The sequence below is a fragment of the Orcinus orca genome, chromosome 5, assembly GCF_937001465.1.
Source record: "Orcinus orca chromosome 5, mOrcOrc1.1, whole genome shotgun sequence".
Taxonomy (NCBI): Eukaryota; Metazoa; Chordata; class Mammalia; order Artiodactyla; family Delphinidae; genus Orcinus; species Orcinus orca.
The window spans coordinates 145,383,920-145,399,413 of NC_064563.1; the positions used below are offsets into that span (position 1 = coordinate 145,383,920).

General features: G+C 59.4%; 1 protein-coding gene across 6 annotated transcripts in view; it reads right to left on the bottom strand.

Moving 5' to 3' along the window:
* PRDM15 (PR/SET domain 15) overlaps window positions 1-15,494 on the bottom strand; it is a 58,871-nt gene that overhangs the window by 13,124 nt on the left and 30,253 nt on the right. For 4 of the 6 annotated variants that reach the window (XM_033418352.2, XM_033418350.2, XM_049710284.1 and 1 more), the window contains 10 exons: window positions 14,888-15,072; window positions 14,674-14,768; window positions 14,269-14,356; window positions 9,174-9,341; window positions 6,928-7,025; window positions 4,487-4,618; window positions 3,754-3,888; window positions 2,863-3,026; window positions 1,894-1,973; window positions 1,520-1,639 (listed from right to left, as the gene is read on the bottom strand). In XM_033418352.2, the coding sequence (XP_033274243.1) occupies window positions 1,520-1,639; window positions 1,894-1,973; window positions 2,863-3,026; window positions 3,754-3,888; window positions 4,487-4,618; window positions 6,928-7,025; window positions 9,174-9,341; window positions 14,269-14,356; window positions 14,674-14,768; window positions 14,888-15,072 (1,265 nt within the window). The remainder of the gene's footprint in view (window positions 1-1,519; window positions 1,640-1,893; window positions 1,974-2,862; window positions 3,027-3,753; window positions 3,889-4,486; window positions 4,619-6,927; window positions 7,026-9,173; window positions 9,342-14,268; window positions 14,357-14,673; window positions 14,769-14,887; window positions 15,073-15,494) is intronic. The other 2 variants (XM_004286834.3, XM_049710285.1) reach the window with 1 other exon arrangement.

A 15,494-nucleotide genomic window follows, 5' to 3' on the forward strand; every position in this document is an offset into this window, starting at 1 on the left:
TTTAGGATTATGGAAAATAAATACGGTAACCCAAGTGTTAACACCTGCATTGTATTTAAAGTATTCAGAAGTCATGAAAGAAATCATGAAACTAAACATTAAATACACTTTAGATATAAAAATGTATATAACACAAGGTGTGCCACTGACCTCAGCGCCCACCCTGGGCGCCCCTCCCTGACCTGCCAGGGCTCACTGAACAGCACTCAGGTCTCAGGTGTGGTTGCCCCCTGCCCAGCTGGGTGGACGGCCCACCACACCTGTCTACCTACAACCCTTCCCACCTCTAACTGGCTCTAGCTCTGTGGGAAAGGGGCTGGACTTGCTGCAGCAAAGACGGGGGCTGCAGCTGGAGCTCCAGCCAGCAGGGCCAGTGCTGACATGCGTGGAAACTTCTAGAAATGTCGGTGCACAACAATCAAATGCTGCTTTTGAAGGGTATAACTGAGGTCCGAGGTGGGAATAACTTTACTTTGCATATCCATTTGTGTCAAAAAAATTTTTTTTTTGGTTTTTGGCCTGGGTTACTTTTTCAATAAAACAATCTACACGCTGCACACAGTTACTCTGGAGAACAGACAAGAAACTGTCACCTGTGCAGAGAGGGACTGGGGGCCAGGGGTGGGGGACTGTGCACTTTCTGCTTTTCTCTGCAGTTCTTTTAGCCTTCTGCGTGTAATCTTATTTTATGAGTCTAACGGGTTTATCCAGTGAGTGGAATTACGGGGCATTTGTGTTTTCTTCGTACTTTCCTAAAAATCACATAAAGGAAGAAAGTAAAAACTTGATGGAATATTAAATTTTTTAAAAGACCCTCACAGCAAGGCAGATGAACTTGACCAGTCCCATATCTGAAGGAGGGCGGCACTGCCGCTCTCTACCACACAGAACACTGGCAGCCACTTGAAAGCACCAAAGATCTGCTGCCCCAAGTCTTCCTGACAGTTCTGGTTTGTTTTCAAACAGAAATGAGTTAAAATTTTACCATGGACTGCAATTACCTTTTTTTCCCTCATTCTACTTACTGATGTGAGAGATTTTATTAATGGACTTATTATCATTTAACTCATTTCACCTGAGTCAAATAACGGTCACAGTCATCACTGATAACAGTACTCACTGTGCACAGCTGGTCCTAGTTAGTGGTTCCAGTCGGCAGTGAGGATTTTGCACCTACACTCAGGCCACATGAGGACCCGCAGATTATTCTGTACTTCACAGAGTTCTGTGTTGCACTCTTTCCCTACTTTTAAAACGATTTGCTTGTGCTTTGATTTCACCCCATCTCCCTGCCTTTGGACGGCTTTATTTTTCTCGCTGATCCCCTTCGGGTCTTACCTTTCTTGAGTAAATGACTCGGGTCTGGGCGACCCCCCCCCCCGCCCCGTGTGGCCTGGCCGCCCCTCCTGCCTGACGGCCAGGTCCCCCCCACCTCCATGCGCCCGCTCTCGCCTTCGCCCCTCCCTCCCCCTCCCCCCACACTGAGCACACAGCCCGGGTCCCCCCCACCTGCCCTCACCTTTCCCACACTCTGCGCACAGGTACTCTCGGATGTTGTCATGCACGCGCATGTGCTCCTTCAGCATGTCCTTCCTGGCAAAGGACTTCCCACACTGCTCGCAGGCGTGGCTTTTCACACCTACAGACAAACAGGTCAGACTTTCACAGCAGGAGATCCGCACCCACGGTCACCGCGTGACGGCAGTGACGGGAGAAGTGCGGCCCCACGCCTGCAGTTGGAGCAGTGCCCGCTGAGCCCTCCTTCCCCAGTCTCCGCGGGGACCCAGAGTGGGGAGCGGTGGCAAAGACGGACAGAGAAGCGCCGGCAGGGAGGCAAGATGACCGCTGGGCAGGAAGCAGCCCGGGCCCCTGCGTCCTCCCAGGCACAGCTACCTGTGTGGATAAGTTTGTGCCGCTCCAAGTTTCCGATGCTGTTGAAGATACGCCCGCAGATCTCACATGGGTGGATGTACCTGAAACCAGGCACAGGCTCAGGACGCCCCGCACAGCCTCCCGGGGCCGTCAGCGGCCGAGTGCACCTGCCTGAGCGCCTCTATCGGCAGGTGGGGCATAAAAGGTGCTGGGTGGGGCACAAGGGACCCAGACACTTCAGCCTCCATCTGGGCTGAATCGTCCCCCTCAAGATTCACACGTTGGTGTCCTGATTCCCAGCACTGCAGAATGCGACGGTGCTTGGAGATGGGGGTCGTCACAGAGGGTCTAAGTTAAAATTGAGGTCCTCACGACAGGCCCGAATCCAGCATGACTGGTGCCCTCATAAACAGGGACACAGAGACACGCACTGAGGGAAGGCCACGAGGACACAGGGAGAAGATGGCATCCACACGCCAAGGAGGGAGCCTGGGACAGATGCTCCCTCACGGTCACAGGAGGAAGCAGATCTGCTGCATCTAGAACGTCCGGCCTTCAGCACTGAGATAATACATTTCTGCTGTTCGAGCGGCCCAGTCGGCAGCCCGAGCAGGCTACTCGGCTCTAAGCAGGGCTGTTGCCTGACTTGCTTGGACACACAGCGCTGATTACGGGCTGTAGCCAGAAGTGGGACTGACATTCACGAAACCTAATTACTGCGGGGCAAAGGGGCTCTGGTCGTATGGAGGCAGGCCTGCGACGTGGCCCACTGTGCCGGGGGTCTGGGAAGGCGTGCAACCTGGGAGAGGCCTGAGGACCCACGAAGGAGCGAGGCCAGTGCCTCCCCCAGACCCGCCCAGGGCCCCCGAAGGAGGGAGAACTTGCTCTACGCTCCAGACGGCTGATTTGGGCACCTGCCTCTCTGCAAGGAAGCCAGCCCTCCCTCCGCACCACCCTAGACCAGGGAGCCCCTGCCCGGGGGGGCCTCACTTCTGCACGTTGGGGTCAGGCAGGTTCTCGCGGTGGATGACCATGTGGGCGTGGTAGGTGGCCTTCAGGGCGAAGCGCCGATGGCAGGTGCTGCAGCCGTAGCCCTTCTCCTTGTGCACCTCCATGATGTGCTTCAGGTACTCCTTCCCGCGGCCGAAGGTGAGCTGTGGACACGCACACTGCTCTCGTGCGCACGCAGCCCGGATCCCCGCGGCCAACGCTGCGCTGCTGCCACCCAGGCGCCCTGGACGCCGGAGAGAGCCCGCTTCCCAGCAGGAGAGGGGGGACTCCCGAGAGCAGGGCCAGCGGTGGGCAAAATCACGAAGCAGGGGGGGCACAGGAAGCAGACTCCGGTCCTCCTGGACCTGCCGGCAGGTCCCGCGGCCCCCACCCCCCCCAGCCAGCTTCCAGAACGCCCCTCCTCTCCGCCCACCTGACCCCATCTCTCTCCCAAGCCTGAAGGCCCTGACAGGTGCACGGTCAGGTGCTGTGCCGAGCCCACAGGTGTGAACGCCCAGGGAGAACGCAGGGACCTGCTGGGCCGTGGTGAACCACAGCTCCCAGAGCAGTGAAGCCGTACAGCAAAACTGCTGAAAACTCACCGCGCCCCCAGCCTCTAAGCAAGGGTCCCTGCCATGTGGGGGGCAGGCGGAGGACAGAGGAGCCCTGGCTTGCGCCCACCTTTGTGGACACGGATCCCCACCGGTCAGCCACACAGGCACGTGTGGACCACACTGATTCTGAGACAGTGGTCCCCTGATGGCGGTGAGACCCGTATCCAACATCCCTGAGATGTGACGAGACCTGGGGCGCCTTCCGGGACATCTGTGAGGTGCCCCCCCATGCCAGAGCCCTGCAGCCCCAGGGCCGGAAGGCTGCAGGTCCAGTTACCTGACACCTTTTGCAGCTGTACTTGTGAGGCTCCGAGTCTGCGCTCTCGTCGGAAGTACCATCGTTTTCTTCCGAGGAGATCCCGATCTTGCCGATGAACTCCTCCCTCTGCTGGTCGTCCATCAGCGCGATGTCCTGGCAAACAGTCACCGCGTCCAATTTCTGACACGCTTGGCGCGAGCTTTAACCGGGGATTTGTAGGCCGGATGCAGAAACCGTGCCCTCGGGTCACCTGGGACACCCCACCCCCTGACGGTGGGGCCATCAGGCTTTGCTCACGTCCAGGCGACTGTGAACGCCAGGGCTGGAGCTGCTGGGAACAGTCACCGAGCTGGGACGCGTCTGGAGGGCGTGCTCTGCGTCCTCACGTGGGCCTCGTCACCACCGACCCCTCCCTCCTTTTCCCTGGATCGGCACTTCTTCCCCCGCCCAACCCTGCAGCCATGACCCCGAATCCTCACTCCTCTCCCCACCACACCCACAAGCTCCCGTCTCACGTTCCTCAAAGGCAGGGAGGGAAGCAAATGCCTCCCGTCCCGACCCTCGACCCTCATTCTTCTCCCGGGAGGTGCCTAGCACGGAGGGGTTTTAACGCGAGCCCTGCAGGTGGGCTTCAGGAGACACGGCAAGAAGACTCCAGAGAGCTCACCGGAAGAGCGGCAAGGCGGCCACGCTGACCACGAGGGCCGGCCCCGCCCCCCCGTGCAGCCCGGGAAGGGGGACGCTAGCCCACCTTGAAGTGGACGTGGATGTGATCCCGGAGCACGTCCACGCGGAAGAACCTGCGCCCGCAGATCTCACAGGTGTACTTCTTGTCGCCGTGCGTCAGCAGGTGTTTGTTCATGTTGCTCCTGCAGGAGAACACCTGTGGGGAGGAGAGCCGGCTCGGAGAAGCCTGGGACCGTGCGTGCCCGGCCCACGGGGAGGCCGTAACCGGGCACAAAAGCGCAGCTTCCCCCCAGGGTTTGAGCTGCAGCAACTCCTCAGTGTTGGAGACACAAATAGTCACGTGGTGCTAGAATCCTGACCGTTTGACCGTTTAAATTGGTGCTTACATTATAGTACAGAATTAACCGTTGTCTAGTCTTCACCATAAACAGTATTCTGCTCAATTTCATTCAGCTCACTTAAATATTTCACTAGGATGGGGCCTACCAAGAAGGCTGTCACAGAAACAGCTGCAGTTTTCCGAAAGCGGATGTCAGAAGAGTTATGTCCTCAGTGGGTGTTCCGTATTTCATGCACAATTCACACCGCCTCCCCCAGTTTCTCAGCGCTTCCTGTCTAAAGTGATGAGTGTGGAGACTCGGTCATTCACCTAGTACTCATCCACTGGGTGTCCCCTCTGCTGCCCACAGGCCAGGTGCAGCTGTGCGTCCACCAGCAGAGCTCAGTGGACAAAACCAGCAGCAGAGATGGCCCCCAGGGCCCGCACTGATCTGAGAGAACGGCCTTCGCCCCAGTGGCCGAGTGACCTGGAGAGCAGGCCTCCTTAGAGCTCAGCCCGACCACGCGTGGTCTCAGGAAGAGAACACGCCATGAACGAAAGGGACACGGTTCACGGGGAACAGAGGCTAATGCCTTCACGGACACTGCTTTTCAAGATCTGCAGGTGACTTGCGGCCAACAGCCCTGAGACCACAGCCCAGGGAGGCTGGGCGGGAAAAGGAGTCAGCAGGGCAGGAAGATGGGCCTCCAGGGAGGGATGGAGGTTGCAGGTGTCCCCCGGCACCTGTGTTCTCCAGGCAGACGGGGCTGGAGACGGGATACTTGGAAGCAATGAAGAATTCAGTTCTAGAGACATTCAGGCTCTGGTCATCTGCTCTCTTGCTGTGGAGGAAGGAGCTCAGCCTTGTCTCCCTTCAGCCACGATTCTCCACTAGTGCCACCCCGGCACGAACACTCCATCTCCAGCACCCCGAGCCATGTGCCACTGAGAGACCTTTCGCCTCTTGCCTGGCCCCTCCGTGAGTGTTCAGTGAACATTTCACAGAATAAAATGTGTCTGAACGTCAGTCACACGGCTGGCTGGTTTCATGTACACCATCTCCCAGGGACATGGAAGGGACACGGTGCCACCACTCCTCAGAGCCGGTGGTCAGTGGGCAGAATGAGCGGGACACGTGAACACGGGGCAGCCTCCACCCACCCCTGCCCGGGAGCGGCCCGGCCTGGCCACCCGGGCTCAGGCGTGTGTTCCGTTACCCCAGCTCCACTCCCCCCTCCAGCCCCCAAACCCACACTAAGTCAGAGCCCCAGCGTGGAGCCCACAGGCCACGCTACCCTGCGGACCTGTTACTTTGCGGTTTGAAAAAAATCAGGAAATTTCCCATAAAAACACGGGTTTCCGTGTTCTCTTGAAAAGGTCAAAAGATCTGGCAATGCCGCCACGTGCCAGCTGGCTGGGCCGAGTCACAGCTGGCCGTCCACCGGGCCTCCACTTCTGGTGGCTGCTGTCACTCCAGGACCATGTGGCTCACGTGGGCTGCGCGTGGCTGAGAACCCGGGAGAGCCGAGTCACGGGAGGTGAGCCTAAGGGAACGAGCAACCGCACCTCCAGCCGAGACCAGGCGTCTGTGCGCCAAGACCACCGCGATCTCACATGGTGAGCTGCCATGGCCTGGACGGCCGCGCCCGGACAGCGTTCCCTGTGCAGGGCTGACGTGGCCCGGGGCTGCTCGGATGGGGAGCGTACTCCGGACGTTTAGGGCCTGCTGAGGAGTCAACGCCCTCTGACGGCCAGCCCGACGCCCCGGATGGATCTGCTCGCTCGGGGCACCGGCATCCGTGGACTGGGCACAGAGCACGCGGCTGTGGCTCCGTCAGTCTCTCACCGGGAAATGCTGCGGGGGGACCAGTGCTGACCAGGAAAATAAACCCGGACGTCCCGTCTCCGCCAGAGGCATGTGGCTCGGGGCGCTGGAGGTGGAGTGTTCGTGCCGGGGTGGCACTAGTGGAAAATCGTGGCCGAAGGGAGACAAGGCTGAGCTCCTTCCTCCACAGCAAGAGAGCAGATGACCAGAGCACCAAGTGAGGGGACGCCGCGGCTCGGGACACCAAGTACCCCTCGATCTTAACCTTCCCCCGCCCCCGCCACACGCCGTGCATAGAGCTCTGAGCCTTCCCGTAAGAAAAGGTGAGCTGTGTCCGGGCCCCGGCCCCAGCCTGCGTTACCTTGCCGCACACCGGGCACCCCGAAGGCTCCTTCCTGTAGCGCACCAGGTTCTCGGCACCGCCGGCCTCCGCGTCTTCCCTCTTCACCCGCCGCACTCCTGAAACGCCCCGCCCCCCGGCCGAGAGAGTCAGTACACAGGAGACCTTCCCGCATCAGCCAGGGTCACCTCCAGCTGATGGAGGACAGGGCTGCCCACGGGTGGGACAAAGGAGCGAGCGGGGTCACTCGTCCATGACGCACCGGCGCTCCGACACGCGACCCGGGAGGGAGGGCAGGCGGCCCGCACCACCAACTCCGGAACCCGGGCCGCACCTGAAACTTGGAAATCCAAGGGCAGCAAGTGTCTTGAGCTTTCCACGCAGAGAAGTCAGAATGAGCTACTGGTAAGGGAGGTATCTGTGCTCTATCTAAAGCTCAAGGGAAAGGTGGGGTTCTCAGAGGCGTCTGTACGTAGGAGGGCATTTTTATTAAAAAGATACTAATATTCATCCTTCAAATTAAATCAGCCCAATAAGGATCAAGGTAAAAAGTCAGAAAATAATAAATTTCTATGGTTTTAAGGCAAAAGGGATCATAATTGGGATCGAAACAGACTTAGAAGTTCTCAGGAAACAGGGAATCTCTGAATAAAAGAAAGAGAGAAGTTCCTTCCCACGGTCTCTCTCTACACCACTGACCCGTCCTTCTGGGACATTCCTGCACAGCTGGGCTCAAGAACGGCCAGCTCGCTGGCCTGGAGACAAGTACGTGACTCCCCAAAAAGCCCCCAGCGGCGTAAAGCACACAGGTCTGTACTGGGCGTGGATTACGCTTCAGGATAGAGGGAAAAACCATGGAACGGCCACACAGCATTCGCTCATTCCCGAGGAAAATGATCTGAGTGCGTCAGCTGTAAAATGTTGTAAGATAAAGTTGTAAGATGCAACCCACGTATCTGTCGATCAGGAAACACCTGACTTCCGGCAGTAATGGTGGCACTTACGGGCCCGCCTGGGGCTTTATCATCAGGGTCCAGTTCAACCAGCCCAGCAGGTCGGCACAATGGCCATCCCCACAACACAGGTGAGGACACTGAGGCCCAGCAGCATGACCAAGGCCACCCGGTCACTAAGTGGACACCAGGCGCTAAGTGCAGCACCGGATCACAGATGGAAGGGGGTGGAGCTTATGAACCCACGGGAAGAAGGGCCAGGTAAAAAGGCAGAGTGCAAAGGTGATGCAGGACGTGACCTGACTCCAGGCTTGTTTTAAAAGCCATGAAGACACGTGTACACGCACAGCTGCATGCAATGGTCAGACTTCGCGTACAACTTCGTTTTCTGACCTTCTTCCCCCGACAAGCGTATACTTCATTTACAGTTCTTTGTAAAACGATTTTTTTTTCAAACTTTTATAACAAGCTGCTCTGGTCAGTGAGTGCTTCTTACAGAGGCTGGTCAGCAAGAGGGCAGTGGGTTTTAGGGTAAAAAACTAAAATGTCAAGATCACTAAAACAAATGCTATTTTGAAAGAGGGTCTGTCTGAGCAGAGGGTCTTTGAGAAAGCCTCCCAGGTAGGGTAGGTGCTCAGGACACACCTGTGGCCCAAGGTCCCGGTCTCTCTCTTCTCTCGGGGCCCCTGCCTTCCCCTGCACAGCTCAGGGTCTGCCCTGTGGGGTCGCCCGCAACCCCACCTCATCCCTCACTGTGCTGCCTCCCACCTTCCCCCCGATTAGCGACCCCACTGAAGTCCATCTTTCTCCTGCGCTGGCCTCTCGTAAACCCACCACACGACAGGCAGCCCCTAGGCACCCCAAGCCCACCGCAAATGGCGAGGGTCATCGGGGGTCCCTGGGGAAACAGGAACAAGGGCAGAATCACTCACGGCCCCAAACAGCCTCCGCCTGAAACGTTCCGTCCCACGCACACGGCTGAGAGTGCACCACACCCCATGTGACATTTCATACACTGCTTTCCTCCTACTTTCGTATGGAAAGCATTTTCTCACAATATTAAGCTCTCTGAAAACAAAAAGATTTTGGTGACTGATAAAATTCAGTCCTACAAAGAGTCTGGTTTTCCTAACTTTCCCCGCTGCGGAGCGTTTGGGGCGTTTCCAACCGTTCCCACTCGCACGTGATGCTCTAATCCCCCATCAGGACCTCTGGATGCCTGAGCCAATTCCCATCAGGTGGTGCCTCGCCAACAGGCGCCCACAGAGACGGGGCCAGCGTGAGCCCCGCCCCCTCCCCGGCAGGCGCATTCACCTTCCAGGTGCCTCCTCTGGTGGTCCAGCATGACGTCCTTGCGGTAGAACATTTTGTTGCAGACTTCACAGGCAAACTTCTTGTCCCCGTGCTTCTTCTTGTGCTTGGAAAGGTTGCTGTTGGTGGAGAAGAATCTGAAACACATCTCACATTGGAACGTCTTATCATCTGTCGAGGAAGCAGGGAAACACACAGCAACTTTTAGGTACATGACACCGACTATAGGCTCAACATCATGGCCGTGGGACCGGCAACGAGGCACCGGAGGAGGGCGGGGCCAGGAAACAGCACCACCTGAGCTGACGAAGCCCCCCGGGCCATGCCAGGCCTGAGCAGCGTGCAGAGCAAACAGGTAGCTCACCTCCTTCCTCCCTGGCGCCACAAGTCTCCCACAGCATCCGGGGATTCGTGGCAAGGAAAGCGGCTGGACCACAGCTGTCCTTGGCCCTCACCCCCTCAGCCAACCTGACCGCGGCGCTGGCCCCTCCTTCCCGCAGCGTCAGATGAGCGGCCTCCTGCCCCGCCCCACCGCTCCTCCGAAGTCCACCCATCGCTTGCCCCTCCCCTCCCACGTGCCCTCCACAGGCTCCTCCCCCATCGCACAAAGACATCCCCAATGTCTCCCACCTGTAAACAAAACCGTCTGGTCCCTAGGTCACCTTTGGGAGAAGTGCACCCACCCCCAGCAAACACCCCCTCCCCACACTGAAGCCTTCAGAGATACCCACAGCCCGGTGTCCCTCCCCAGTCCCTCCCCAAAGGTGGCCAGACTGCCCCACCAGGGCCTCGGACAGGCCCCACCTGCTCTCTCCCTCCAGGTGCCCAAGGCAGACCCTGGGGTGTCCTGTCCCCTCCCCCCAGGCCCGGGGGGTCTGCCCCCTATGAGCACAAGCACAGGGGCCATCAGGGCATCTGCCCCGCCCTGGCACCTCTCCAGCTGTCTGCCTTGGCCCCAGCCACCCGGCCTCCGCCCCTGGTTTAGGGGGTCTCGGGGCCTTGGTTAGCGCTCTCCACTCAGACTTGTCCTCTGCCCTCAACCCCGCCACGCCCACCCTGCTCCTGCCAGGACACGTTAACTGCCCACGGGTCCGTCACCTACGCCAGCCCCGAAAGTCAGCCCTCACTGCCCACGGCCGTCCTGCAGCACCGGGAACACCGTCCCGTGTCACCTGAGCGGGTGGGCATGACAGTGTGCGTCCCGCTCCAGAGCGAGGGCCTGAGGTCACACCGTGTCACCCTCATTTCTGGGCCTTTGGCTAAAGCCCACTGACCACTTCCCATAGTCAGCAAATGTTTGCTGAATGCGCAAATCCCGGAGGCCGGAGCCAAGTTTCGTTTTCTACAGTGACTGATCGCGGTCCTCACTCTGCTGCACAGCGGACTCCCATGTCCGGGAATCGCAGCCTGGGCGCTGCTGACACTCTGGCCGGATCTCTGCGGGAGGCTGTCCTGTGCCCTGTACGTTGGGCAGCATCCCCCAGGCAGCTGTTCCAACCAAACCGGCTCCAGACTGCCCAGCGTCCCCGGGGACTCAGGCCTCAGCAGTTTAACTTCTGCCAGGTGGACCCCAATGTGCAGCCCCAGGTGGAGGCCCCGGGGTATCCACACTCCCTGTACACGCGTTTGTGTGTGTGCGGTACCTGTGCTTATCATGCAGACATTTCCATGCTGATTTTAGTGGTCACATAATTTTCCACCCAGTTCATACATCGTAATTTACTCCATCTTTTTTTTTTTTTGCGGTACGCGGGCCTCTCACTGCTGTGGCCTCTCCCGTTGCGGAGCACAGGCTCCGGACGCGCAGGCTCAGCGGCCATGGCTCACGGGCCCAGACGCTCCACGGCATGTGGGATCTTCCCAGACCGGGGCACAAACCCGCGTCCCCTGCATCGGCAGGTGGACTCTCAACCACTGCGCCACCAGGGAAGCCCTACTTCATCATTTTTGATATTGTAGGTAATGTAATGATGCTCTTCCTACTAGATGTCCTCGGCGTGGATCCTTAGGAATGAGACCACCAGAGATGAGGGCGTCTGCCATCCCGCTCTGCTCATCAGAGATGAAGGGCCGCGCCTTACAGGGCCGTTCCACGGGATCACTGGAGACCCCGCCCACTCTGGGCCTGCTAAACCACACAGGTAAGCCTCCCTCCTGGGCGGGTGGCCCACACGCCCAGGAACCCGACAGCCGTGGAAGGTGCAGCACGGCCCTTGGACTTTCGCTTCTTCTCTCTAATGGGTCGAGTCCCTCCCAGCGTATGGAGAGGACCCACCTCTAACCATCCCCAACAGCTCCGGTGTGGCCTTCGCCGGGTGACAGCAGAGCTGGAGCAGCCGTCTGGGCCAGGCTGTCACCACGGTGGCTCTTCCTGCCATGGCGTCCACATGTCACCAGTTCAGGAATCCAGGCAGGTGCTGGACGACAACCTTCTCGCCCCTCCCCCCGCCCCCCCCCCCATAATCCCTGCTGCCCTCGAGGCCTACACTCATGTTTTAGCAAAATGCAGTAACTGAGAACAAACACCTGTTATGTGGTGGATGGTCAGGCCTCTCAGCATGGCTGTGCCCCGCTCTCTGTCTGCCCCCTGCCCAGCCAGTGCCCGCCTCACCTCTACACGCTCCCCTGTACTGCTGCCCCCTGCCCCAGCTGGTGACAGTTCTAATCCTCAGGCCAGAAGGCTCTGCCTTTCTGCTAGTTCATTAAAGGGAGACACCTGCCCTGCTGGTGGTCCTTGACCTGAGGGGATGGGAGGGGTGTGCCCCAGCCGCTGGTTTCCCTGGTAACTGATGAGCCAACCTGATATCAGCTGCCCCTATAAGCAGCCTCCTTCTCCCCTGAGGGGGTAAGATCTCTGCCTGCCATGTGCTGCCTGCCCTCTGCACGTGGCGGGGTGAGGCTTCAGGACCTTTGTTTCCGACGTGTAAGGTTCCCCCGTCCAATAAACCATTGATGTCTCTGTCGCTGTCTCTGGGCTCTTTCTTTGGTCTCGAGGTTGGGCAGCTCCAAGGCTTGCAGGCCTGGGGGTGCAGCCCAACACGTGGGCTCCGGTGAAGGAGGGGGCACAGGGTCACCCAGAGGCGGGACAGGGGATTTCCGGGGAGACCCTGTCTTGCCTGAGGGCCTGGACATGAGCCTCTGCTCTCCTCCAGCTCCCTCAGGAAGGTCGAGGGCAGACGAGGGCCACCTCACACCCAGGACAGGCCCTGCTGAGTGAAAGCTTGAGAAAAAGCCCAGCAGACCCATCATTTCAAACCTCACACAAATCCCTGACTTCATGGTCTACGGAAGACACATTCTCCTAACATGAACACTATTATAAGAAAGTACAACAGCCTGCAAATAATATATTACACAAATGACCTCAGCTCCCAGGTTTATCCTTTGTCTTCCATCCAAAACTTCTGACCTTTGAAATTGTGGAGAAACTGCATTTCAATTCATTGCTGCTCTGTTAACTTCTATATAACGAAGACAGACAAACGTCTGGTTTAACAGAACTTTTTGCTGACATGTAGCAACTGCTGCTTTGACTTAGTACCTTCTGTTTCATTTGTGTCTAGAGAAATAAAGATAAAAAGAAGAGAACTTCTCTGCCTCAGCCTCCAGCGGGCCTCAGCAAACACCCGGGCCGGGACAGGGGCATCACCCTCCACTCTGATGCCCACCCACTGAGCTCGTGCAGAACCCAGCGTGGCCTCATGGAGCGCCATCCTGCCCGGCGATAAGCACAGCTCGAGGGTCCTCTGACTGATACGGCATCAAGACTGGTGGATTTTCCCCGGGTTTTGGGAACACCTGGGCTGTGGAATGCAGGTGGTGTAGCCCCTGGAAGTGCACCCGGAAGCTTCCAAGGCCACTTCCTGCCGTGACTGACGCTCGGGGCAGCTGGAGCTCAGGTGAGACGAGACTCACCTGCCACTCAGAAAAGCCCCGCCCTGGAAGCGAGGCACTGTGGACGGAGGAAACCAGCCGCAGTTTCCAACAGGAGCCCTCAAAGCGGAACAAGCAGATGAACCAAATGAAGGGACACTGCAGAGGCTGCAGGAGCGGGTGCTGGCCACCGGCAGGGAGGGGCAGTGGCCATTTAGGTGACGGGGTAAGGGTGCCCTGAGATGCGGGCCGGCCCCCCGGCACCCTAACGAGAACCAGCACAGAGATACAGTGACCGGTGACACACACAGAGGGCTCGACAGGAAGGGGGTTCGGAATCAAAGGTTAACCTGGCAGGTCTCTAAGCCGACTGCCACTGGTATCCACCCCCCAGGTGTGCGACGATGCCTAGAAGAGGGGGCCGAAAAGACAACAGCGACCCTCCGCCAACCCCATCCTCCCTGGTGGGAACGCAGCCGCCTGCCTTCCCCCACGGGGCACAGGGCAAAGAGCCGCGGGGACAGGACACGGGCCTCCCCTGCCGGCTGGGCTCCTGCACAGCCATCCCCTGGCCGTCCACGGGGATTTACACATCGCGTACACTAGCCAGCTGCGCGCTCGGCCAGACACGGGGCCTGAGACCCTCGGCCAGGCCCAGAGACCTGTCCCGGCCACCGGCTGGCCCAAGCACGCCGGCCTCAGCTGCACGCAAGCAGACGGGGGTCCGTGTCACGAGTGGGGACTGGGGACAGCGGCAGGCTCAGCGGAGGCCGGAGTGTGCGAGGGAGCGGCAAGGCCCTCACCTGGACCCAGGCGGGGTCCTCGGAGGGAGGGGAGCGGATGGCTGAGGAAGCTCCTGCCGAGAGCGAGGCGGAAGCCCAGCCCTCCAGCCGCGACCCCATCTCTTCAAGGACTTCTCACCGGGTCCCAGAGCAACCCTACCACTCACCATCCTCGGCGATGACGAAACCCCCCTGCTTCACCACGGGCTCAACTGTGGGCCATATGTGGCTGCTTCGGAGGAATAACAGGATGTGAAATAAATCCCCGTCTATAGGGCAAGTTTCGGTCTCTTGAGAGTAAGTAACAGCTGCTTCAAGCACCCCGAACGGCGGGGAACGTTACAGGTGAGGACACCTGTTAAATCCACCTTCACCCTCTGCCGGAACACCTGGTCCCCACCCCGCCAGGTACCCGCGCCTCAGCGCCGGGCGGGGCCCCTCACCTGTCCGGCAGTTGTGAAACTCCAGCGCGCTCTGGATGCGGAAGGTCTTCTCGCAGGTGCCGCACCGGTACCTGTACTCGCTGTCGACCTGGTGGGGGGGGGGCGGGAAGCGGGGGCAGCTGGGACGCGCCCCCTCAGGGAGCGGGCCCTTCCCCCGCTACCCTCCTGCCCAGCGTGGAGCGTGAACCCTGTCTGGCCGTGCCCCTGCCCTGAGAGGGAGCCCCGCGCCCGGGTGAGCTCGCTGCCCACGCGGGCCTCTTGCTCGGCCCGAGCCCTGGTGGCACGCAGCCAGGCCCAGACCCACCTGGGCCGCTCCGGCTCCCGCTGCCCCCACCCTGTGACTCCTTCATCAGCGCCAACGGGCTGCTCTCCTCTGTCACTGGACAGCAGCGGCCCTTCACCCACCTCGTTCCTGCTGTGCTTGTAAGAGACGTGCTGCTTCAGACTCTCCTTGCGGCTGAACAGCTTGGTGCACTCCTCGCATTTAAACAGCTTGTCGCCTAAGGGACGAGCAGCGACAAGCCGCGCGCCACTGCTCCAGGTGCCCTGAGATCACACGCCCGCCTGGGGCGCGCCGCCCGGCTCCCAGCCGCCCGGCGCCGACGTCGCGGGGACTCACCGTGGGAGCGCACGTGCCTGCTGAGGTTGCTGCTGTTCTGGAAGACCTTGCTGCAGATGCTGCACTGGTAGACCCGCCGGTGCTCCCCCAGCTGCCGCACCAGCTTCCGCCGGATGCCGTGGCGGCTCGAGAGAATCAGGCTCCTCTTGAGGGTGATGCTGCCGCTCTGATGGTGCGGGAACCTGCTGGGTTAGACACACCAGCCGGTGAGACCGGTGGGAGACAGGGCGGTCGGAGGAAAAAGTTCAAGGTCACAGTCACCTTGGAGAGAGGCCCTGGCAAATCCTCCTAGCCGGACACAGGAGCGGGGGGCCGTGCTCAGGCACACCCCTGCAGCTTTGGGGCACCTGGAAGGGACAGACACGCTGAACGCGCAGTGCCATCCGTTAGCTTTTCCCGTACCGGCCACTCAGCTCCCTGGGCGTTAACTCCGGCCACCGGGAAGCCTGGAGCTCAGTTGGTGTGCCGACCGGAGTAACCATAACTGTTCTCTTTTTTTTCACTTGCCTCTACCCTGTTTCATATTTTCCCCGAACCTGATTTTTCAAACTTCTTCTCCCTATGAAATGTGTTTCTGACGGTAAGTTACCGAAACCCTCTGGGCAAT